Source organism: Lacerta agilis, chromosome 6 (genome assembly GCF_009819535.1).
Source record: "Lacerta agilis isolate rLacAgi1 chromosome 6, rLacAgi1.pri, whole genome shotgun sequence".
NCBI classification, from domain to species: domain Eukaryota; kingdom Metazoa; phylum Chordata; class Lepidosauria; order Squamata; family Lacertidae; genus Lacerta; species Lacerta agilis.
The window spans coordinates 92,956,552-92,982,548 of NC_046317.1; the positions used below are offsets into that span (position 1 = coordinate 92,956,552).

The 25,997-nt window shown below is 49.0% G+C and overlaps 1 protein-coding gene across 1 annotated transcript in view; it reads left to right on the forward strand.

Annotated features, from left to right (window-relative positions):
* Positions 1–3,694: 3,694 nt before the first annotated feature.
* DNMT3B (DNA methyltransferase 3 beta) overlaps positions 3,695–25,997 on the forward strand; it is a 28,990-nt gene continuing 6,687 nt past the window's right edge. Inside the window, exons 1-14 of the mRNA XM_033153888.1 lie at positions 3,695–3,839; positions 6,565–6,647; positions 7,952–8,104; positions 8,931–9,077; positions 11,146–11,304; positions 14,620–14,727; positions 16,295–16,436; positions 16,830–16,979; positions 18,417–18,461; positions 19,513–19,592; positions 21,123–21,235; positions 22,636–22,819; positions 23,215–23,299; positions 24,473–24,618. Of these exons, the coding sequence (XP_033009779.1) occupies positions 3,701–3,839; positions 6,565–6,647; positions 7,952–8,104; positions 8,931–9,077; positions 11,146–11,304; positions 14,620–14,727; positions 16,295–16,436; positions 16,830–16,979; positions 18,417–18,461; positions 19,513–19,592; positions 21,123–21,235; positions 22,636–22,819; positions 23,215–23,299; positions 24,473–24,618 (1,734 nt within the window). The 5' untranslated portion in view covers positions 3,695–3,700. The remainder of the gene's footprint in view (positions 3,840–6,564; positions 6,648–7,951; positions 8,105–8,930; positions 9,078–11,145; positions 11,305–14,619; positions 14,728–16,294; positions 16,437–16,829; positions 16,980–18,416; positions 18,462–19,512; positions 19,593–21,122; positions 21,236–22,635; positions 22,820–23,214; positions 23,300–24,472; positions 24,619–25,997) is intronic.

Here is a 25,997-nt window from a genome sequence, read left to right on the forward strand (position 1 = left end):
CCAGTGGTTCTGCTCTGTCCCCACAGCTGGAGGCAGCAATGCTCTGAATCCCAGTTGCTGGAAACCACAGGGAGGGAGAGGGGTCTTGTGTTCAGATTCTGCTTGTGGGTTTCCTATAATGGGCATCTGGTTGGCCACTGTGGAAACAGGATGCTGGACTAGACGGGCCTCTGGCCTGATCGAGCCAGCTCTGCTTCATGTTCCTATGTGCTTAATGCTATAATCACAGACTGCCACTCCAAAAAGGCCCCTTGTCTCTGCTTGTTGTCATCTGTGCATCACAGGGCATTCATTAAACAGAATCACAGTGTTTTTCATGGCCCATCCCAGGCTCAGGTTGGAGCCAAGCACCTGTTCCCAAACAGTGCATTGCCGGCTTTCGGAGTCGCCTTCCAACACAAGACTTTTGTCTAGAGATCAGCCCTGGTGATGTTGGCCAATTCCACCCTCCACGCCCCTAGCAAGTCTGCCACAAGTTGTGCTAGACGCGGCGACATGAAACTCATGCCGTGCACATGCACAGTGCCTGGGCTGGCGGGGTGGCGATTTCTTTTTGGGACTAATCAAGAGACTGTATAGCAGCAGTGTGGAAGCTGTGGCCCTTCAGGTGTTCATAGAATTGTAGGGTTCAAGGGTCCCAAGGGGCATCTGTTCCAACCCCCTTGCAATGTAGGAATCTCAACTTGCAAATTGGATTTTTTTTCCTGGACGCAAGCAACACGGAAATAAGTGCTGAAATGGCTCTATTCCACTCTGTTTTCGGAAGTGGGTTTTATGATGCTCAAAAGCCCACGTGTATAATGCAGAAATAAACTGTGTGGATGCACCATTGCGCTCAGTTCCTGGAAGTTGTTTTTGCATCGTGTGGAAGCTCAGATATAATGTGGAATTTAACAGTTAGGGGGACATCGTAAAAATGGAATAAACGGACACATAAATCCAGCCTTTTGTCTTTTTCAGCAAGACCGTTGCAGGTTCTGTAGTCGAGGGAGGAGGCCGTCTGCCCTTGAGTGACACTTAACCCTGGCCTTGTAAATGAAAATCTATTTTATCGCTTCTTCCCTCCTGCCTCTTTACATCGTTCTCCCCACGTAAAACAATTGCTTTGGAAGGCCAAGTCGCCTTGGACTTTGATAAATTAAGCCGTTAGCTCAGAGAGGAAGAGGATATCCTTTGTCATTATTCCAGCTGCAAACCTTCCTTGGCTTTTCTCGCTTCGCTCTGCCTGGAGCAAAAAGGCTTGTGTGGATGTGCAGTTCGACCGAGGACCACTTTTTAAATAATAATAATAAAAAAACAACCCATTAAGTTCAGAAAAAAATATGCCAATATGGTATGTGTGTATGTCATGACATATGTGTGTATGTCATGAGGCATTTGTGAAAATGAGTGACGGAAGACCCAGCTGAATTACTCCGTAACCTTTAAAATATATTACTCGGAAACAAGAGTGGCTGACCTGAGGTTGTTGGATGCCTGCTTCTCTAGGTCCCAGCCAGCATGCCAAGTGGTCAGAGACTTGGGTCTTTGTGAGGCAGTGTACTACTTTATTCAGGGAACAAATATTTTTCTGCTGCTGATGGTTTCAGTCTGTTTCGTTTTAGTTTTGTTTATTTTTGTAGTTTATATATCTTGCGAACGGATCTGGGATGTTATGAGGAGCGGTATAAAAATGAGATGATAAAACATAAATAAAATGCAGTCAACAGTGAAGTCCAGAAACATCTGGATGGTGCACCATCTGGCAGAAGGTGCTGGGGGTGGGGTGGGCAGTAGCGGCATCAGCCCCCAGCTGCTCCTTTGGAGCCCCCCAGCCATCCTGCTCTGGCCATTCCATCACCAGCGCTGAAGGTTCAGTGGCCAGTTTGGTCCAGTTTGTGCATTGTTGTGGGTTGGACTAGATGACTCTTGGGGTGCCCTTCAAACTCTACAATTCTGTGATGATGGGCAACAACACACTTTAGGGCCACCTAAATATTTGGGTGGTTCTTATTCAGTAATGCTGGCTGGGATAGTGGTTAGAGTGTCACACTGGGGAGAAACTCAGGTTCAAAGCCACTGGGTTTATTTATTTGTTAAATTTATCAGTCGCTTTATCCCAAAGTAACCTTCAAACAAACAAAACAAATAGACTATAAGCACCACGTAGATACATTAAAACCAAGAGAAGAGGTATAGTCAGGTTGTGTAGCAAACACAGTTGTTTTTGAACACCGATGACTTTTTTTTAAAAACGTGATTTTACATTGAGAACGAGTTGTTGGCAAAAAAACAAACAAATCTGTTTTGCCTATGATTACAAGTTTACCCTAGAAAAGCATCCATTTAATTTTGGGTTTAGATAATTTTCATTTATTCTTCATTCAGAAGAGCGAACTGTGAACGCCAGCCTGTTTTGTACAAGCAAGCTATAGGGAAGACTAAAATAAACTGCACACGCGGTTTCATTTTTGTAATAACGATAACAATGCAATACAATGTCCCGTATTAAGCAGGTGGGGAGATGAATGCCTGGAAGGTAATGAAAAGCAAACAAAGCAGTTATAAAGGGGTTTGGTGGATACAGAGCCAGATGCACATCAAAGGATTAAGGAGAGAAGCCTCAGTAGAGGAAGACTGAGAAAAGCCAGCCTGTGTTTTCTTATTCCTTTGCGCAGAAAAGGCGGTCCGCTCTCCTCATGCCCAGATGCTGAAATATTTAGAGCTGGATGCAAATTTAATTGACATGATTTTTTTAAAGAAATATTTAGAGCTGGATGCAAATTTAATTGACATGGTTTTTTTTTTTTAACTGGGAAATCTTTCCACAAGACAATGCTATTCCACGGTTGCTTGTTCGTAAATCCTGCGGCATTTAAATGCAACCAAAGGACCATCTTTCCCTGGAAATTGACTGTGCCTGTTCTCTAGGGGACTGCAGTATTTCCTCAAACCCCCCCCCCCAACCATTGCTTGGGTGACTCACATTTGGAAGAGTTGGTAAGCACGGAGCTAAATGAAAATAAATGAAAACTGAATAATTGTGGTGCGTTTTGTTTTGTGTTTTACCAAATCGCCAAAGAAACAAGTTTTCTTTTTCTTTATTGGTTTTGAAAACGGTACAACGGAAATGATCAATAAAGGTTGTTATCAAAATAAACATCCATTCATTCCTTGGTTGATACTTGTTTTTCAGATCATTCTGAAATTCAATTTAACATGACCTCCAATCTTCCCATTCTGTTTCGAGTCAAATTCCTTAAATACACACTTAACTTTGTTTTCACCCTATTATTTAACTTACTTAAAGATTTTTTTCAAGTTGTTCTATTTACACACACAAGCTCAATCAAGACCTGCCAACGAATTGATATTTGGACAATGTTCTTCTACATAGACTCTGTATATATTCCACCGTCTGGCAAATTTTCCCTCTGTAACGTAGTCTCGCTAATTCTACATAATCTCTTAGTTTATTTTGCCAGAAACAAGATTTTTTGATTGACTTCCCTAAGGTCCAGGGGAAAGCCCCACATTTCGGAAATCCCCCCTGCCTTTGAAATCCGGGCAATGTCCAGGAAAACCCAGACATTTGGCAGCCCTATCTGATGCTCCTGTGGCCACAGAGTTGGATGGGACCCCCCAGGGGCCATCTAGTCCAACCCCCTGCAATGCAGGTATCTCAACTAAAGCACCTGTGCCTCCCATCCTGCAGGTTAACATGAAGAAGGAGAAGGTGGCCCAGTGGGTGACGGACAGCGAGGAGGAGAACCTGGTCGTGATCAATGGAAACTGCGGTGACCCAGGCAAGGAGAAGGCCGAGCCTACCTTGAAAGTCAAAAGGAAGCAGAAGAATGCAGGTATCCTTGGGAGTCTGCCTCTGGTTCACTCACAGAGGCTGCTGCTTTTGCACCTCTTTGGCTGAGGACCTCTGACCACCCCAGTTTATATCCCAAGCGAACTCTAGATCCAGGCTTGGTGCCAGCCAATGGGCAGCAGTGGGTCCTGGCTGAAGCTCCTGCGTCTCAGAAGGGCACTAAAAATAGAGGGCACTGAAATGGCTCCAGGGGTCCAGTGGGGATAGGGTGGGTGGTGTTGTGATGCCTAAGCCCATCACCAGCACCCGGAGGTGCAAATCTGGGGATCCTAGGATATTGAATGTTTTCACACTCTAATGCCACACCCCGTAGAATTCTGTCAGCTGTACAGTGGTACGTCGGAACTCGAACGCAATCCATTCCAGAAGACCGTTCGACTTCTGAAACATTCGAGTAGTTCTGAGGCATGGATTCCGATTGGCCGACAGCTAGACTTTTGCACAGCGGAAGCCGCGCCGGACGTTCGTGTTCTGAGGAACGTTCGGAAACCGGAGCACTTGCTTCCGGGGTTTCGGCGTTCGGGAGCTGGAACGTTCAAGGACAGAGCCGTTCGAGTTCCGAGGTACCACTGTATTTTATCTGCGCAATCAGAATTGGATTTCGGGGAACCAAAATGCTTTTCTGTGCCGCCTGAGCAGGAGCAGTGAACGGTATTATAGTTAATTTTTGTCGCTTGCCATTGCTTAACCCACCCTACTGCCCTACTCACGGTTCTGAACAATACTGGTGAATGGTCTGTTGTGAATTATGAGTGGTCCGTTTCACCATTCAGAAAAAGAGGTTGGAATAGGCCCATATATATGTGGACTGTCCCTGGACGAAGTGGCTTTTCTTCTTTAAGTTCTCCAAGCTCTTAACCTAGCTCAAGGTAGCCAGATGAGCTAGCCAGATGTTTAACTGAGAATCCACCACTGTCCTCAAATGTCAACTGGGCATTCCATGTTGCCTTGTAAAGAGCCATTTGGTGCCTAGTTTATATAACAACAACAACAACAACAACAACAACAACAACAACAACAACAACAATTTATTATTTGTACCCCGCCCATCTGGCTGGGCTTCCCCAGCCACTCTGAGTGGCTCCCAAACGAATGTTAAAACAATACAGCGTTAGATATTGAAAACGTCCCTAAACAGGGCTGCCTTCAGATGTCTCTTAAAAATAGGATAGCTGCTTATTTCTTTGACATCTGATGGAAGGGTATTCCACAGGCTGGGTGCCACTACCGAGAAGGCCCTCTGCCTCGTTCCCTGTAACCTCACCTCTCGCAATGAGGGAACCGCCAGAAGGCCCTCGGAGCTGGATCTCAGTGTCCAGGCTGAACGATGGGGGTGGAGACGCTCCTTCAGGTATACGGGACCGAGGCCGTTTAGGGCTTTAAAGGTCAACACCAACACTTTGAATTGTGCTCGGAAACGTACTTGAGCTTCTAACACTGCCGGTGGCCAGCAGCGCAGGGGTGATGCTCTGGTTGTGGGGGCCAGCTGGCCAGGTGGCACTGAGGGCACCCTGAAGTCTGGGGTGGCCTCCAGTGGTATCGCAAGCTGCTTGGCTAAACAAGGAGCCATGACCAACTGCATGAGGAAGGCAGGGGTGGTCCATGTCTACTTCCTGGATCGTGTGGGGTTGGAATAGCAAGTCGTGGAACTGCAAGGTCCTTGCCAGCAAGTTGGGATCAAAGGTGCCCATTGGCAGCCTCCAAACTCCTTGGTCTGCCCTCCTTTGTTCAGGACAGATGAAGGAGTTGGCTGGGCATGGGTAGGTTGCGAGTGGCTGCTGGCTGCGTTGAGAGGTGACCCATCAGTTCTCCAGCACAGCTTTGGGCATCAGCTTTGAGAACTAAGATCTGGAGTAGACCAGGGTTTGGATGTCCCATCAATGGTGGGAGCGAATGCTGGTCCCTGGAGCTGAATTGCCCAGGGGCCAAAAGAGGATCATGCTTTTTATTTTACAAAGAGAAAAGGGGGTGTTGAAAGGACCCCGCTCAGCAGCAGATCAGCAAGAGATCGGGAGAGAGATAAGAGTCCCGGCTCCCTTTCAGCCCCACCCTCTTGCCCTGCCCTCCATTGTTGAATGTGCTGCAGAGGGAGGTTGTTTGTTTCCCCAGCGACATGTGACTGGCTGATTAGATTATCTGTCTGGAAACTGTAGAAAAGGCTCCCTTTCCTTTAGAAGCTGCAGAAATGTGAGTTGAACCCCATAAAAAAGGGGCTTTTCCTCTTTGCTTTTCCCCCTTTGCAATAAAAAAAAACTTAATTTTTTAGCTGATCCTCAAAAAACCAGGGCTTTTCCCTTTGCAAAAAAAGCTGCAAAACTTTTAGCTGATCCTCAAAAAAACCAGGGCTTTTCCCTTCACAAAAAGCTGCAAAACTCTTAGCTGATCCTCAAAAAAACTGAGCTTTTAGAGGAGTAAAACCAGAAAAATATTTTTTTCCCTTGTTTCCTCCTCTAAAAACGAGGTGCGCCCTATGGTCCAGTGCGCCCTATGGAGCGAAAAATACGGTAAATGCAATAAATAATAACTAATCCAATGGGCAGCAGCAAAGAAGGCAGAACTGGGGCCTGGAGGAAAGTTCACTCATCGTGGCACCTTGCAGCTGCCTATGGATAAACTATTAGGTGAGCAGTTCTGGGGTGGGGGGGTTCCCCAGTGGCTTGGCCCAAATGGGAGGAAGCAGAATCGAGGCCACGTTTCCCGTTGTGCAGATGTCGATGACGCAGAGAAAGTGCCTCGCAAGGCGAAGCGGAAGGAACAGGACGAGGAGGTCCCCAAAGAAGGCCAGGAGGAGGTGAGTTCTTTTTCCGAACCCTGAATGCCACACCACATTTATCAGCTGCTTGTAATACAAACCAGCGGTTCCCAAAACGTTTGTGGGCTACCTGCCTTTTGGTTCCATAAACTCACCCCCTGTCCCCCCCCTTATAAAAAGCATGACTCAGAACAGCGGGTTGCACAACCCAGTATAAGGAAAACAGTAGCACAGTAAAATTCCATGCAGTAACAATTAATTGCACATTCATTCGAAAGTCTATTAAAACGGTTCAGTTTAATTAATTCAACAAAGCCGATGAGTTTGGGCTTGTGGGGTTGGAAGGGACAACGAGGATCATCTAGTCCGACCCCTTGCAATGCAGGAATTTTTCATCAAAGCGTGATAGTCATTGACACCTCCAATGCCCCCCTGCTGCCCCCTTGCCTCTTAGCACCTCCCAGCTTATCCCAACGTCCCCTTTGGGAACCAGTGGTATAAATTGTCTGGGGCCGCCATAACCAGCCAGGTGCCCCAATGCGTGGCCTGAGTGGGGCAGCAATGCTTTGGATTTCCAGCCGCATCAAAGGCATGCCGACTCCAGAAATGGAGGCTCAGCATAGCCATTGCGGCTAAGAGCCCTTGAAAGCTTTGCCTTCCACGAATCGTGTCGAATCCTCTTTTTGCGCTGTCTAAATTGGTGGCCATCGCTCTACCCCTGAATGTCCACTGCTGTGCCAGCTTTGGTGGAAGGATCATGTCACCCCTTGCTCCTTCCCCGATGAAACGAGGGCTGGGCACCACAGTTCAAGAAGGATACTGACAAGCTGGAACGTGTCCAGAGGAGGGCAACCAAAATGGTCCAAGGCCTGGAAACGATGCCTTATGAGGAACGGCTTAGGGAGCTGGGTATGTTTAGCCTGGAGAAGAGAAGGTTAAGGGGGGATATGATAGCCATGTTCAAATATATAAAAGGATGTCATATAGAGGAGGGAGAAATGTTGTTTTCTGCTGCTCCAGAGAAGCGGACATGGAGCAATGGATTCAAACTACAAGAAAGAAGATTCCCCCTAAACATTAGGAAGAACTTCCTGCCAGTGAGAGCTGTTCGGCAGTGGAATTTGCTACCAAGGAGTGTGGTGGAGTCTCCTTCTTTGGAGGTCTTTAAGCGGAGGCTTGACAGCCATCTGTCAGGAATGCTTTGATGGTGTTTCCTGCTTGGCAGGGGGTTGGACTGGATGGCCCTTGGGGTCTCTTCCAACTCTAGGATTCTATGATTCTCCGTCTCGCCTGCCCCTGACAAACCCAGGCAGTGAGCGACGCCAATCCTTTTCGATTCCCAGGTACGGAGGCGCGGATCCGCTGGCTGGGAGAACAGTTTGCGGCAGAAGCCCCCTCCCCGCATCGTCTTCCAGGCCGGACCCGCCGTGCAGGAGAAGAATGTGAAAGACGACGTGGAGAGCGTGGAGAGCTTCAAGGAGAGACACAAAATCAGGGTGAGGCTTGGGTTGCAGTGTCTGTCTGTCTGTGGTCTTCTAAGGATATTGTAGCCTGTAGGCCGGGCCTTCCCAGGGAGGCAGTGGAGCTGGTCAACCTGTGATCTGGAAAACGACCCCTTTGCCAGTCCTGCTCATCTGCTGTTGCACCCCAGATTTCATCCCCTGCTTTAGCAGATGGGGGAGCGTAGCTGACTGACGGTCCTTTGAACTGCCAAATTGGTTGAAGTCAAACCACCCCATCATCATCCTCCATCCCGGCTGGTGTGCGTACATCACAAGCTCATTACGCTAGTCCTCATGAGCAGGGAAGTAGGTTGGACACACCAGGTTGCTTTCAGCCCTGCTTTCTGGACCATAATATGCGCGGGTGATGCATTTCGTTGTGATGCTCCCCATCACCTCGTGAACATTGCGAGGGGAAATTCCCCTTGGGGGGTCCAAGGACAGAGGCTCACACAAAATCCCCCGTTGCTCAGTCCAAAGAGTTGCGAGAGTGTTTCCATTAGGACCCATATGGCCAAATAGATGTCATCTTAGCGGTTCGTCCTCTATCTAACCACCCCAGCACCCCACTCTCTCATAAAACCACAGTCCTTAGAAACACTTACTCAACCCATTTTTTTCTTTACTGCACATATTAGAACCCTCCTTGTACCTCACCCAGAGTTGTTTTTCCCTGGCATCTAGCCATCCGGTACCTCCTTAAATGGTTCTTACCCGTTTTTGGGGGGTCCGGCCTTTGTGACACTGGCCTCACTGAAATCCCATGGCGCCCCCCATCTCTTTTCTAAAGGAGCTCAGCTCTTCTCTTACTCTCTACCAGTTTTCCAGGAGACTCTCTGCCTTCGCCCAAGTGGACTACTCAGAGGAGAACTTTGCGCAGTCCAGCCAGAGCAGCGGCAGCAGCAATATTGGGGTACCAAATGGCTGCCTCTTGACAGGGACCCCGAGAGATGCAGAGGAATACCAGGTGGGGCCGCTTTTGCCTGGTGGGGAGGGGGCTGACGTGGCTACCTGGCTGAAGCTTAGCAAGGGGGTGGGCAGCAGGAGTCGGCTGCAGACTGCGCAGCTCTGAAACCCAGGGTGGTCAGAAGAAGGGGAGCTTGGGAAGGGGTTGCATTCTGGAGCAGCACACATGGATTATTGGGGGGGGGAGAGAGATTACAGCATAATGACTAAAACCCCACCGGCGTCGTCCTTATTTTCATTCATGCATTGCATTTATAGAATCATAGAATTGGGGGTGTCCCGCTTTTTCCCTCCATGGAGATGAAAGCGGCCAAAGTCGGGCTCAGGGTGGCTAACATCAGATACATAACATTGGTATAAAATCAAACAATAATTAAGTTACCTCCTAAAAAGATCTCAAAATCAAATTAAAGTCTAATTAGATGGCTTTCCACAGGGTTAGGGTTGGGAACAGTAAGTGCTCCACTGAACTGAAATTTCAGCCTTCACGACATAGGAAAACAGCCAAGTAAACAGCTATTTTGGTGGAGGAGGGTCAAGAAATTAACCGATATGCATGAAATTTCATATATAGCTATATAATCCCTAGTATAGTAAGATAAGACCTTTGGAGCAGGCATTTAAAAAAGAGAGCGTTTTTTTATGAACCACCCTAGTAGGGCAGTAATTGTTTCTTGATAATTTGTCACCCCCTCCATTATGGAACATGGGGCGGCCCGCCCCCTACGGCCCCCCTTGCTACGCCCCTGGCGCCAGTCATAAAATGGCTGTCGCGGGGGACGTCTTATCACACAAAATGGCTGCCATGTCTGAAAACAGAGATATCATGGAAAGGTTCATTTCTTTCAGTAATTCAACTTAAAAGGTGAAACTAATATATGAGATAGACTCTTGACATGCAAAGAGAGATATGTCAAGCCTTTATTTGTTATAATTGTGATGATTATGGCGTACAGCCAATGAGAACCCTAAATTAACAATCTCAACTTGGGGGTTTTCATCAGCTGTACGCCATAATCATCACAATTATAACAAACAAAGGCTTGACATACCTCGCTTTGCATTTCATGAGTCTATCTCATCTATTAAACTCCAGTAGCTAATGAAAACAATTGCTTAGATAAATGGACTTTTCCACAATATTCTCATTTTTCGAGTTTCACCTGTAAAGCGCAGGGTTGGCGCCCATGTTTGGTCCTGTTGAAGCGGGTGACTAGTGGGACCAGGAACTGAGCAGGGAGAGCAAACTGTCCCTGGAGCATTGTGGATTTACTGAATCCCACCGCTGGGGCTGCCGGCGGGCACGACGCTGGCTGTGCAAACTGCGCTGGAGACCCCCGCTGTTGCCCAAGTGCTCTCAGGGGTGGGTAACGGATTCAAAAGACGGCAACAGCGGCCATAGGACAGCAGGTTAAACATACAGCAGCCGGGTTTTCAAAAAGAGGAGCGTTTTGTCGGTTAAATGCCTTCAAATACGGTTGTGACCGATTCTGTGATTCGTGGAAAACGTCTCCTTCAGCCCAGTTGGTGCCAAATGTCTTGCTCTGCCATCCTTTGGACCACATCAGCGAGGCTGAGAGGGGGGGGGTCTTGTCATCTGGGCAGCCCAGGACTTTCATACACACTTGCCAGGCTTGCACCCCCCCAAAGGATCTCACTTAACCAACGCAGGAGGCAGCAGTTAGGGGTTCTCCCAGCGGTTGGACTTCACCAGAGAAGGCACACTCCATTGTCTCTTGAGATAGATGCCAACAACAGTAAAAAAGGCACCCTAGCCTTATTTTTATTTTATTTTTTGCGCTGGGGGGCCCTTCCAGATCTTGAGGCCAGTCCCAGCCTTTTCCTGAAAGCCGCTTGCCAACCTTAAAAGGACCCTGTTGCTTCAGGCCAAAGGCATGCTTAGTTCGGCATCTTGGCTGCCCCGAAATTGCTGATGGGGAGTCCAGAGGCAGCAGAAGATGGCAACCGTTGGTGACCCTGGGGGCTCCACTGATTTCAAGAGCTCCCCGCCAGCAGCCTGTTTCTTTCCACTTGCTTACCTTCAACCTCATTTGGTGTTTTTTTTCCAGGACAGCAAGGGTTTCCGGATCGGCGAGCTCGTGTGGGGCAAGATCCGGGGCTTCGCTTGGTGGCCCGCCATCGTCGTGTCATGGAGGGCCACATTCAACCGCAAGGCGGCCCCCGGGATACGTTGGGTCCAGTGGTTTGGTGATGGAAAGTTTTCGGAGGTGAGGGGAAAGGAGGGGGAGGGCTGCCGATGGATGCTGGCGGGGAACTTGGTATCTCGTCCCTGAGGTAAAATGAAGAATGCACAAGGGAAATGCTTGCAGTGGGCACCAGGAAAATCACCTGCACTCATCCGGTATATATACGCGTGTGTATGTTTGTGTTTATCTCTCTCTATATATCTCTCTAAAAATATGCAAAAAATCATACCCATTTTTTTTATAGTACACTGAAATGAAAGAGTGTAAAAAGGAACAGAGGAAGAAATAAGCAAAGTGGGAAATAAAGGAAGAAAGAAAAAGTGAAAGAAGCAAGAGAGAGAGAGAGAGAGAGAGAGAGAGAGAAGTTTAAAGAAAGATAAAAGACGCCCAGTTCTCTGTCCTGCAGCTAAATATAGTGTCCACTCATTAATTGGTGATCTGACATTAAAAAAAAGTGAAACTAAAGAAGTGCCATGGTCAGATCACTTCCTGGTACAACTGGACTTCTCCGCAACCCTTCCCCTCTGCAGGGAGGTGGGACCAATTCGGATGGTCCGCCCCCGCCACTTAATGGATCCAAATGGTTTCCAGAGAGTGGTAGGGGATACTTTATCCCATGTTGATGGCCTTTCAGCCGATTCCCTGGTGGCCCGCTGGAATGTGGAGCTAACCAGGGCTATTGACTGTTTGGCTCCGAAGCGCCCTCTCCGGTTGCATGGAGCCCGGACAGCCCCGTGGTTTTCCCCGGAGCTGAGGGCGATGAAACAATCGTTGAGACGGCTAGAGCGCCGGTGGCAGAAAACCCATTCTGAATCCGACCGAAAACAGGTTAGAGCTCAACGTCGAGCCTACCAAGTGGCGATAGCGACGGCGAAGAAGACTTTCTTCACCGCCTCTATTGCATCTGCGGAAAATAGCAGCAGGAGACTCTTTCAGGTGGTTCGGAATCTATCGGAGCCACCTTCGTCATCGGGGCCTGGTAGGGACCCCAAGATCTCCTGCAATGCGTTTGCAAAGTTTTTTGCAGATAAAATCGCTCAGATTCGGAAAGAGATAGACTCCACCGTGGGAGCAGGGCCAGGGCGGGAGAGTGCCAGAGTCCTGTCTAGTCCAGTTGCGTGGGATCAATTTCAGTCTGTTACCTCCGAGGATGTGGACAGGCTGCTTGGACGAGTGAAACCAACCACCTGTCTCCTTGATCCTTGCCCATCCTGGCTTATAAAAGCTAGCTGGGAGGGGCTGGGCGATGGGCTGCGCGGGGTGGTGAATGCTTCCCTCTGTGAGGGAGCCTTCCCAGCCCCGCTGAAAGAGGCGGTCATTAAACCGCTTCTTAAAAAAACATCTTTAGACCCGGCCAATATGGCCAACTATCGCCCAGTCTCAAATCTACCATTCTTGGGCAAGGTGATTGAGAGGGTGGTTGCTGAACAACTCCAGGCACGCCTGGAAGAAGCGGACCATTTGGATCCCTTCCAATCGGGATTCAGGCCTCACCATGGGACTGAAACCGCCTTGGTCGCGCTGGTCGATGATCTCCGGCGGGCTAGGGACAAAGGTGAGAGCTGTTTCCTAGTTCTGCTGGATCTCTCAGCGGCCTTTGACACCATCGACCATAACATCCTTCTAGACCGGCTAGAGGGGTTGGGAGCTGGAGGCACTGTTATACAGTGGTTCCGCTCCTTCCTCCTGGGCCGTGTTCAGAAAGTGGTGGTGGGGGATGAGTGTTCAGACCCCTGGGCTCTCACTTGTGGGGTGCCTCAGGGTTCTGTCCTCTCCCCCATGCTTTTTAATATCTATATGAAGCCGCTGGGAGAGATCATCAGGGGGTTTGGGCTGGGTGTTCATCAGTATGCGGATGATACCCAGCTCTACCTCTCTTTCAAATCAGAACCAGTGAAGGCCGTGAAGGTCCTGTGTGAGTGCCTGGAGGCGGTTGGAGGATGGATGGCGGCTAACAGATTGAGGTTGAATCCTGACAAGACAGAAGTACTGTTCTTGGGGGACAGGAGGAGGGCAGGTGTGGAGGATTCCCTGGTCCTGAATGGGGTAACTGTGCCCCTGAAGGACCAGGTGCGCAGCCTGGGAGTCATTTTGGACTCACAGCTGTCCATGGAAGCGCAGGTTAATTCTGTATCCAGGGCAGCTGTCTACCAGCTCCACCTGGTACGCAGGCTGAGACCCTACCTGCCCGCGGACTGTCTCACCAAAGTGGTGCATGCTCTGGTTATCTCCCGCTTGGACTACTGCAATGCGCTCTATGTGGGGCTGCCTTTGAAGGTGACCCGGAAACTGCAATTAATCCAAAATGCGGCAGCTAGACTGGTGACTGGGAGTGGCCGCCGAGACCACATAACACCGGTCCTGAGAGATCTGCATTGGCTCCCAGTACGTTTCCGAGCACAATTCAAAGTGTTGGTGCTGACCTTTAAAGCCCTAAACGGCCTCGGTCCTGTATACCTGAAGGAGCGTCTCCACCCCCATCATTCAGCCCGGACACTGAGATCCAGCGCCGAGGGCCTTCTGTCTGTTCCCTCACTGCGAGAAGCAAAACTACAGGGAACCAGGCAGAGGGCCTTCTCGGTAGTGGCGCCCGCCCTGTGGAACGCCCTCCCATCACAGGTCAGGGAAATAAACAACTACCTGACATTCAGAAAAAACCTGAAGGCAGCCCTTTTTAGGGAAGTTTTTAATGTTTGATATTGTTGTATTTGGTTTCTGTTGGAAGCCGCCCAGAGTGGCTGGGGAAATCCAGCCAGATGGGCGGGGTACAAATAATAAATATTATTATTATTATTATTATCCGACCATTCCATTTTCTGTAAACCAATATTTTTTTCAGTCGTCAGATCCAGATACGAACTGGGCTGTGTGTTTGTGTGTCCTTCCCAGAGCCACATTTCTTAGCCTTCCTTGAAACGTGATTCCTGGAGTTGAGCCGTTCAGACATTGGGACAGACACAAGGAATATTTGTAGACCTCCTTTTGCACTTCTCAGTCGCATCTTCCAAGTGTTTTGGGGGGGGGGAAACGAACGATGGCAGATGGTGGTGCCCCCAGCGATGCTGAGCATTTATGCCATGCTATAGGATGGCAAGCTCACAGTGAACTCCCTCTAAATACTGCAATCTTCAGGTTGCGGGAGTTGTACTAGCGCAGGAGCCTTCACCCGTCTGGGTCTCCAGATGTAAATGCCCAGCATCCCCTCTCCCTCCTTTTGAGGAGTTTGGCGGTGGGCGGTGGGTGGGTGATGTTCCTCAAAGCAGCCCCGTGGACCCGTCCTGATAGCGGAGGAAGCCCTCTTGTTCCCGTGGCTGAGCTTTGGCGTTTCCACCGCAGGTCTCGGTAGACAAGCTGGTGGGGCTGTTGGCATTCCAGGAACATTTCAACTCCACCACGTTCCAGAAGTTGGTTTCGTACCGGCAAGCCATCCTTCACGTCTTGGAGGTAAGGGTCAGGCAGAGAGATGGCTGGCAGGGCCTGGCACGATTCCACCCAGAGCAGGGAGCCGCGGAAATAACCTTACAATACACCTTCTCAAGGGAAAAGCGGGAGGGTGCTGGTCTCCACCTTTCTTTAATGGACCTCCCATCCACCTTCTAAGGTAAAAGCATCCTGAAGGTTGGTGGTGTAGCTGTGATTCCTGAATTGCCTAGGGTAGGACTAGGACTGTGGTTCCCAACGTGGGGCACACACCCCACAGGGGATCAATTTGGTTTTTAAGGGGGGCAATTTGAGAATGAGTTATTAACAGTTAATGGCCTTTTAGGCTTCCTCCACGCGAATAGAAACTCACTTTTTGAATAATAACAACAATAAGTATACAGTGGTACCTCGGGTTACAGACTCTGCTAACCCAGAAATAACGCTTCAGGTTAAGAACTTTGCTTCAGGATAAGAACAGAAATTGTGCTCTGGCGGCGCAGCGGCAGCAGGAGGCCCCATTAGCTAAAGTGGTGCTACAGGTTAAGAACAGTTTCAGGTTAAGAACGGACCTCCGGAACGAATTAAGTATGTAACCAGAGGTACCACTGTATGTCATAGGGGGAGGCATCAGGATTTTAGAGATGCTTAGGTGGGGCATGGCCTTCTCAATCTGGCCCGCGGACGGTCCGGGAATCAGCATGTTTTTACATGAGTAGAATGTGTCCTTTTATTTAAAATGCATCTCTGGGTTAATTGTGGGGCCTGCCTGGTGTTTTTACATGAGTAGAATGTGTGCTTTTATTTAAAATGCATCTCTGGGTTAATTGTGGGGCATAGGAATTCGTTCACCCCCCCCCAAAATAGTCCATGCGCCCCCTCCAAAGGTCTGAGGGACGGTGGACCGGCCCCCTGCTGAGAAAGCTTGCTTAGCCCTGGACTAGATGAACCATTGGGGGGTGCCCTCCAATTCTAGGATTCTGTGAGAGTGATTCATACCTCCAGAGCTCCCTGGCACCCCCATGCCTCTTAACATGCCCCAAGGGAATGCTGCTGCTGCCCAGGTGGCAATACCCCCCAACTTTGGGAACCAGTGCTTTCGGGAGAGATTACCCACTGCCTTTCAGGACATCTCTGGGAGCAGAAAAGACTCAGGAGTGCCCCTAAGCCTTGTCTGCCTACGTCCGGCAACTCCTGCAGCCAGGCTGGCGCCAAACGTCTCCGCTTTCCTTTGGACCTTCACCAGCGAGGCCGGCGGGGGGGGGGTTATCATCTGGACAGCCCAGGACTTCCACACACACTGGCCAGGCTCATGCCCTGGAGAGGCCACTTCAGTACTGCTGACACCCCCGGAGGTGCACTCCATTGTCTCCCGAGACAGATTGGTGCCAACCAACATTTTTGGGTAGCCTGCGCCCAAGGCATATGGGACTTTATAGGTCCTAACCTATATCAGGTAGGAGCTGCGAGGAGCCTTTCACACCCCGCTCTGCCGTGAAGCAGCCAGGAGCGAGAATTTAGCTAGCGCAATCCAGGGTGCCCACCTGCTCTGCGACACCTTCGTAAGGCCTTCTCCTCTTCCTCCTGGCAGGTGGCAAGCAGCCGAGCAGGCAAGTCGTTCTCGAGCGCTCCGGGGGATTCTCTCGAAGACAAGCTGAAGCCCATGGTGGAGTGGGCCATGAATGGCTTCAAGCCCACCGGAGGGAAAGGTCTGAAGCCCCCCAAGACCTCAGGTAAGGAGCTGGCCAGGGGGGGGGGGGCTTGTGCAAGGAAACCCAGCAAGGAGGGCAGTGAGAGCCTGGGGGACCTGACTCGGAGGGCTATTATTGTGGCCTGCTGCCTACACACAAATTCTCCAGATTTGTTCACAGTGCAGAATTATGGGGTTCACAGCTTGAATATTTGACCCTCTTGTTTTCAGCATAGGATTGCATGTGTTTGAGATTCCTACTAGCTTTCCCTGTGCAGGATGCAATCTTTGAATAAGGCCCCCACGGCTCCTTGTGGGGATGGCAAACCCCCCACTCCAGGACCCCCAACCTGCCCGCAAACCATTCCCCTTTCCCCTTTCTGCCTGCGAAAGAAAATGTCCGTTCCCACTAAAGCCAGCTGTCCTTTCTCTGCAGACAGCAGTCTCCTCAGCCAGAGTAGCAGCTCTGAAGAATCTGCCGCTCCCGAACTGCCTTCCCCTGAACCTGCCCCCCCTGCCAAGCGGCTCAAGACTAATGTCTGCAATGGGAGCAACAAGGAGCAGGCGGAGGAGAACCAGAGCAGAGGTAGGATTGGGGCCGGGGTGTGTGGAGGGAGGGAGGGAGGGAGAGGCACCTGCAGAGGTACAATTTTATTGAAACAACAGCAGCAGCAACAACAACAACCCTTACTGCACATAATAAAAGTGTATAAGGCTAAAATCCCTGACATGCTAGTGTTCTATGTGCAGGGAGATTTTTTTAAAAGAAAGAATTATTTTATAAATTTTATATATCACTTGATTGCAAACTAACTAACTAACTAACTAACTAACTCATAGTGGTTTACGGAAGGAATAAAACAAAAGTTGTAGGGAAACTTGCCGTTTAGGCGTATATGACACAAAACCACAAACTGCCCTTATCAGAAAGACCATGCACCAATGTGCACCACACCTAACTAGGCGCAGTGAACATCGCATGCACACAGGCCCATTGATTTACGTAAAAATGGCATGTTAACCTACGTAAGCAAGTATGAAGTCCACCCTACCCATATATGGCATTTCCATATCCTATGGCTGATGCAATGTAGTCCAAATATGATGAAATGTTCCTGTATGCTTTTGTATAAATAAAGGCTCTTGCAGCCCTAAATTTATCAGACCCTTTCAACCCACACTGTTGCGAGACTGATCATTTCGCCCATGACGGGCTGGCTCCCGTCAAAAAGTAAAAACAGCATTCAGATCATAATTTACAATAAGTGATAAGCTAGAAGCAGATTAAAGCAGATGTCAGTGTTCTGCATATCTGGGTCGGAGTGTCCAAACAAAGTTTTTAGTAGGTGGTGAAAAGAGTACCATCCGGGTTCCTGCCTGATGTCAGTAGGCAGGGATATAGAGTGTGTGCAGGTATGTGCCATTTAATCCTATAGAACATATAACGCCGGCTCTTCGTACAACTCTGAAACTCTTCCAAGGAGGCACAGTTTGTCAGGATGTCCTACACACGAGTAGGACCTTGGCAGAGACACATGCCCGACTGGCATTTTCCCTCCCTCCTGGGCGATCGTTCACAGGAGCTTTAAAAGCATTCCTCAGCCAGAACATCACAGCGACTGATGCCAGAAGACATCAGCACACGTAGGGATCCGCAGAAGTTTGCACAGTTGCGTAACAGAGCTCAGCAACTCAGCATTTAGGCTAATCTACTTTATTTACATATAAAACATACATGGAGCTCTGTAACATGGCTCCCCGTCTCTCTGGCATCAGACAGCAAAGAGAAAGAACAAAGGACAATAGTCCCACTTCAGGGAACACAGTAAGACAAACACCATGTCTTCGTCACATCCCATTCCTGTGGAATCAAAACACATACCGTCATGTGATAGACAACAAACCCATGACTGCACACGAGGAGTAAATCTCCAACACAGTTTGCCGCCTGTGAGTTTGTGTCCTGACCTCTCCAAGGTGAGGAATCTCACTCGCTAACTCAACGTTGCCGCTTTCTTTCCAGAGTCGATGGCTTCTGAAGCCAGGCAAAGCAAGAAGAGCTTGGAAGGTAAAGAGCATCTTCAGCATTGAAACCTTGCCTGAATCAGGCCCAGAGGGCCGCCCCCCCCATCCCCGCCTGACCAGATACTCCCTCTCAATAGACAGGGCAGATTTGAGACTCGCCCACGTAGTTGTGGGCGTGTCAGTAGCAGATGGAGAGGGATAATATTCAGGTTGCTGATGCTGACCAAACAGCGCACAGGTAACTGTGGATGTCCCTCCCGCAGGAGGCGGGGATGGCCACAAACCTGGATGACTTTAAAAGAGGGTTGGACAAATTTATGGAAGAGGAAGGAGGATCCACCTTGAGCTGCCCATGAAAATAGGGTCGCCCTATTTCAAAAAGCGAAGATCTGGACGCAAAGTTGTTGAGCTTTTTGTTTTCGAGCTACTTTTTAAGCAAATTTGCCAACATCTAGACTTCCAACATGGGATTTTCCCGGACATGTTTAGCGATTTCGGTCTGGACACTGTTACCGACTGCTGTATTCTGGTTATGTCAGGGGAATTCCGGATGTATGGCAACCCCACATGAAAAACAAGTCTAGAGTCGGAACCTAGGGAGATGTCCTCTGTTCCAGGAACTCTTCCCATTGTGAGACTTTTGTGGGTGAGAGGAGTTTGTTTGGATGCTGGGTGAGAACCCAGAGGCTGAGAGGAAGGGCGAATTGATATTGGAAAATGAATTGATAATCGATTTATATATGTTATTAACTTTGTATCAATGCAGTGTTTTTAGACGTTAACTGTATTTTGTAATATTTTATTCAGAATCATAGAATTACAGAGTTGGAAGGCCTGCTGTTGCTTGAGTTTTCTGCACTCTGCTTAGAGATATTTGTAACATATTAAGCAGTATAGAAATCAATCAATCAATCAATCAATCAATCAATCAATCAATGCCGCGTGAGACCATTGGCCTCTCTAGCTCATTGCTCTCTACCGGGATCAGTAGAGTCTCTCAATACTGAACGCTGGGACCATTCTGCCTTATGTCAGATGGACCCTAAGGAGTGCTTATTAAAACTCTACTGACCTGTCCTTCGCTCGTTGAACAGACAGCTGCTTGTCGTGTGGGAAGAAGAATCCGGTGACCACCCACCCCCTGTTCGAAGGGGGCCTCTGCGAGACTTGCCAGGTGAGCGGCTGGGTGATTTTTTTCGGGGGGGGGGGGTGTTTCCTCCAAACCGTTTCATGCAGGGCCATTGGCCTTCTTAACAACATGGGACCAGTTTTCCTGCGAGATTGCCTTACCCCACGAAAGCCGCTTCAATTTGCGGAACTGGCACTGTCCCACATCCGTAAGAAGTCATAGAGACATAGGATTGTAGAGTCGGAAGGAATCCCAAGAGTCATCTAGTCCAGCCCCCTGCAATGCAGGAATCTCAACTACAGCATCCACGATGGATGGCCATCCAAGCTCTGCTTAAAAGCTCCCAATGAAGGGGAGTCCACCACAGTCCGAGGGGACATCTTTCCTTGTCACTTCGTTCTTAATTTGTGTATTTGTAAGAGCTGGTCTCCACTGATATCCTAACAGCCATGAAATCTGATTGTTCTCTAAATGGACTTTCATTTTTGCTGCTGTAAGAAGTTGTCCATTCCTATAATAATCTTTCAAATAATATAAGTGGTGTCCTTGCAGCCTTCACATTATATAATCTGTTTTTATTTTGAAATAGAGGACGATGCTGTGTCGGAATTAAAGGTGACAGCCCTGGAGCTAAAACTTTTGTTGCCCCCCCCCCTTTTTTTACCATATTTCTAAATCATGTGAGTGTACAGGGGTACCTTGGTAGTCAAACGGCTTGGCTCCTGAACAAATTGATTCCCGAACGCCGCAAAGTAAGTGTTCCGGTTTGTGAACATTTTTCGAAAGCCGGATGTCCGACGCAGCTTCCGTTTCAGTGCAGGAAGCTCCTGCAGCCAACTGGAAGCTGTGCCTTGGTTTTTGAATGGTTTTGGGAGTCGAACCGACTCCAGGAATAGATGAAGTTCGAGAACCAAGGTACCACTGCATTGGGTTTTGTAAACTAACTCAATAATCAAAGCTTATTTTTCATTAAAGCTAATACCACCATCAATTTCTATATTCTCCATTCTGCATTCTCTTACTGGATGGCTGAGTTGGCTTGCTTCACAATAGCTACTTAAATTTGGAATGTCCCAACCGCCGAATAAAGATTTTTTAATGTGCTTTTATTCTTTTTGTTGAACTGCTTTGAGTTTTCTTGTACAACCAAGCAGGATGTGAATTTTGCTAAATAAAAAAAATACTGCAGATGTCCCCAGCCTTGCCCCTTACAGACGGTTCGGAGTACAGTTCCCATCAGCCTCAGCTGTAGTCCGAAAAATGTGGACAGGGCCAGGCTGGGGGGGTGGCTAGCCTGCTCTGCGGCTTCTGATACAGTCGTACCTCTGGTTACGTACGCTTCGGGTTGCGTACTTTTCGGGTTACGAACTCCTGTAACCTGAAAGTGATCCGCGCATGCGCAGAAGCGATCTACGCTCTTTGCGCATGTGCAAAGCGCATTTTTTCGGGTTACGTACAGCGATCCGGAACGAATTAAGTACGTAACCCGAGGTACGACTGTACTTATTTTGGGGCTAGGGTCACCAAGGCAATCGGAAACTGTTTAAATCTGCCACAGGTCTCTTTTCCTCGCAGGTTCAGTTCCTAGAATTTTTCTACATGTACGATGAAGACGGGTACCAGGCTTACTGCAGCATTTGTTGCGCGGGGAACGAGCTGCTTCTCTGCGACAATGCCAACTGCTTCAGGTGAGAGACCTCGTCTGCCTCAAGAATCCAAACTACAGCATCCATGACAGAACCCTTGGAACCAGACCCCTGAGCTAGCTGCGATTGTATTGGGCGGAATAATCGTAATCGCGGGTGGCGCTGTGGTCTAAACCGCTGAGCCTCTTGGGCTTGTTGATCAGAAGGTCGGCGGTTCGAATCCCCGCGACGGGGTGAGTTCCCGTTGCTCTGTGCCAGCTCCGGCCAACCTAGCAGTTTGAAAGCACGTCAAAGTGCAAGTAGATAAATAGGTGCGGCTGCGATGGGAAGGTAAACGGCATTTCCATGCGCTCTGGTTTCTGTCACGGTGTTCCGTTGCGCCAGATGTGGTTTAGTCCTGCTGGCCACATGACCTGGAAAGCTGTATGTGGACAAACGCTGGCTCCCTCGGTGCTGCACCCCATAGTCAACCTTTGACTGGACTTAACCGTCCAGGGGTCCATTTCTAATAATAATAATAATAATAATAATAATAATAATAAGTAAAGGTAAAGGGACCCCTGCCCTTAGGTCTAGTTGCAGACAGACTCTAGGGTTGTGGCGCTCATCTCGCTTTATTAGCCGAGGGAGCTGGTGTACAGCTTCTGGGTCATGTGGCCAGTATAACTAAGCCGCTTCTGGCGAACCAGAGCAGCGCACGGAAACGCCGTTTACCTTCTTGCTGGAGCAGTACCTATTTATCTACTTGCACTATGACGTGCTTTCGAACTGCTAGGTGGGCAGTAGCTGGGACCGAGCAACGGGAGCTCTCCCCATCGCGGGGATTCGAACCGCCAACCTTCTAATTGGGATGCCCAAGGCTCAGTGGTTTAGACCAGGCATGTCCAACAAGTAGATCACTGGACGTCTGTGATAGATCACTGGTAGATCATTGGCTCCCCCCAAAGAAGATGAACAACTGTTGCTCCCCTAAAAAAAGCTCAACATTTTACCTCCACCCTGAAAAAACTCAACAACTTTGACCTGAACCCCCCCCCCCCAAAGGGGGTAGATCACTGCCAGTTTTTAACTCTGTGAATAGATCGCAGTCTCTTGGAAGTTGCCCACCCCTGGTTTAGACCACAGCGCTTCCACTGTCCCAATAATAATAATGCACGCTGTATAGAAGAAAATGCCTCAGATACCTCCTTTTTTGCTGTATATGCAGAACCCTCCTTGTGCTTTATCTGGAGTTGTTTTTCTTTGTGACATTCGGCTGTTAGGTTCCTCTTTAACTGGTTCCTTCCAGTTTTGTGGTCAGGCCGCACTCTTGCATAGTAATACCGGCCTTACTGATAATGCGTTTTGCAGAATTTCTACCTCCTGGCCGTGGAGGAACAGAGGAGCTGCCCAGCCTTATGGACACCCCCCTTTCCCTTTCCCTTTTCCCTTGTTTCACCCAGGTGCTTCTGTGTGGACTGCTTGAACCTGCTGGTGGGTCGCGGGGCGGCCGACGCAGCCAGGAAGGAGGATCCCTGGAGCTGCTACATGTGCCAGCCGCAAGGGCGGCACGGGATGCTTCAGAGGAGGGACGACTGGAACACCCGCCTGAAGGAGTTCTTCACGGACGAGAAGGGGCTGGAATACGTAAGGAAATGGGGATGTGGTTAAAGGAGGGCAGGGTAGCTCATCTGCCCCAAAGCAGAATAATAGAATTATAGAATTGTAGAGGTGCCCTGATGTTCGGATCCTGCTTCTTGACTTCCCATTGAAGCATCTGGCTGGCGCCTGGATGCTGGACTAGATGGGCCATTGGCCTGATCCTGCAGGCTATTGTTACGCTACGTTCTTATGTCCACTTGGTGATGTGAAACTTGTGCATTGGATTTTCTTAATGGATAGGTGTCACACTTCTTGCATGTGGCCACCTTAGAAGAGGCTTCCTATATTTGCAATGAACTTAAGCCAGTGGGAGAGTTGGGCACCGGGTGGCTGCTGGTGCCATTTCCTTCTCTTCTCCCCCCCTCCTTCTCTTCTCACAGGAGCCACCAAAAATCTACCCTGCCATCCCAGCGGCAAACAGGAGGCCAATCAGAGTGCTGTCTCTCTTTGATGGAATCGCAACAGGTGAGAGACCCCCTCAAGCACTTCAGCAAACTCTGATGTCTGAGAATCAGAATTATTTCTTGTACCCTGCCCATCCGACTGGGTTGCCCCAGCCACTCTGGGTGGCTTCCAACAGAATATAAAAGAACCCCACAAAACATCCTGAGGGCCACACCCCAGTATACTAGGAGATGGGTTCAAATCACAGGATTGCCAGGGCAGTGAATAGGCCATTTAACTGATGGGCAGGTCCATCATTCACTTTGTCAATCTCACCATTTTGTTTCCCTACTGCTGGTTTAATAACGCATTAGGAATGTTAAAAGTAGAGCGTCATGTGTCCATGCAGGACTAATCTATACTGGCGCCTTATAACGTTATAAATGCGTTAAAGAAGTGTGACACCGGGGCGCTGTACATCAGTCAATGGAAAATTGCATCGAGAGTTTTATAACTCCTTTTTCTTAGCGTTGTTTTTTTTTAAAGATCAGTGGAGGTCCAGCCATAGTTCTCAAAACCATTCCTTAACCCTTCCTTAAGGTTAAAAACCACGAGTGTTATCTCCACCCCTGGTCCTCCCTGCACAGAGAATGCCCTGGTGGTCCTGCGCTGGGCACAAGCTGTAGCATAGTAATGGCACTGTGGAAAATGTTCATGGATAACCCTTGAGAAAAAAATGCTGCTCTGCCTTGCTAGGTCATAGTGAGGATGGACGAGAACAGCCATCATCACCGCTAAAGGACAGCTCATCCCACAGTGGTGGTTCGAGCCTGTATCCTCCTTCCTTAAGGCCAGTCTGGTTCATTTGACCCCATGTCTACCTCTGTCCACCTTCCTCCCCCTGTCCTGCATCTTCCAGGCTGTCCCATGACGTTCGTGGTTTTTGTTTTGGTCCCTTCGCCGATCTTTTGTTTGCAGTGTTGTTCCTCATCAAACGGTGTTGCGCATGCATGACTTGTGTGTCTTTGTGTGTGAGAACAAAACGTGCACTGGGAAATGGTCGTTCTACATGCCACAGTGGTGGTCAGAGCATGCGCACCAACAATGCAGCTCCCGAGAGTCTCTGTTTCTGTCGGGATGTGGACACCCTGTGCATCTTGGCTCCCGCGGTTGGAGCTGTTGGCAGGGGAATCACGAGGAATCTCAATGGGCCACCTCTCCCATCTCCTCACCCGTGGCGCTTTGACTCTTTAGGCTACCTTGTCCTGAGGGATCTTGGCATCCAGGTGGAGAAATACGTCGCCTCTGAGATCTGCGAGGAGTCCATAGCTGTGGGAACTGTGCGGCACGAAGGGAATATCCAATACGTGCATGACGTCAGGAACATAACCAAGAAAAATGTGAGGAGATTCTCTGCGCACGTTCCCTGTGGTCTAGTTGAGATTTCTTGGCTGTCCTTTGTCAACAACAAATTGTCACTGGTTTATTTTTGTGTTGAATACTGTATGTGCTATATGGTAATTTATGGACCTACAGTGGTGCCCTGCTAGACGAATGCCTCGCAAGACGAAAAACTCGCTAGATGAAGGCATTCGTCTAGCGGAAGGCTGCCCCGCAAGACGAATTTGTCTATGGGGCTGCCTCGCAAGACGAAAATTTTTCGTCTTTTTTTTTTGTCTAGCGAAAGCGGGGCTGTCATTGCCGCTTCGCTAGACGAAAAACCTGCTAGACGAAAATTTTCGCAGAACGAATTATTTTCGTCTAGCGGGGCACCACTGTAGTAGGTATCTAAAGCCATTTGCACATAACAAAATATGTATTTTATCAAAGTAATTGTTGAACTGAAATAAAATTAACCACAGAGCCCAGGGCAGGGGTCCCCAAACTAAGGCCTGGGGGCCGGATGCGGCCCAATCGCCTTCTAAATCTGGCCCGCGGACGGTCCGGGAATCAGCGTGTTTTTACATGTGAAGAATGTGTGCTTTTATTTAAAATGCATCTCTGGTTTATTTGTGGGGCATAGGAATTTGTTCATATTTTTTTTCAAAATATAGTCCGCCCCCCCCAAGGTCTGAGGGACAGTGGGCCGGCCCCCTGCTGAAAAAGTTTGCTGACCCCTGGCCTAGGGCTTGCCAATCAGAAGGTCGGTGGTTTGAATCCCCGCCACGGGGTGAGCTCCCGTTGCTCGGTCCCTGCTCCTGCCAACCTGGCAGTTTGAAAGCACGTCAAAGTGCAAGTAGATAAATAGGTACCGCTCCGGCGGGAAGGTAAACGGTGTTTCCGTGCGCTGCTCTGGTTCGCCAGAAGTAGCTTAGTCATGCTGGCCACAGGAACCGGAAGCTGTACGCCGGCTCCTTCGGCCAATAAAGCGAGATGAGTGCCGCAACCCCAGAGTCGGACATGACTGGACCGAATGGTCAGGGGTCCCTTTACCTTTACCTTTAACTTAAAATTACAGTGGTACCTTGACTTACGAGCGACTCCACTTCTGAATGACCTCCAGAAGCGAAAAAATGGCCGCTGCTTCCGAAATTTTTGACTTACGAAGGGAAAGCGGCGGCATGATACCTCGACTTACAAAGTTTTGAATGCGGGTTTTTCGACATACGAGTTTTTCCCCCCGTTCCGAGATGGTGCCTTCGACTTACGAAGATTTCGACTTACGAGCGCACCTTTGAAACGGGGGAAAAACTCGTATGTCGAGGTACCACTGTACTTACACCATAGGAGTCTACACAACACAAACCACTGTTGCTGTATGTAGGTTTTATTTTATTTG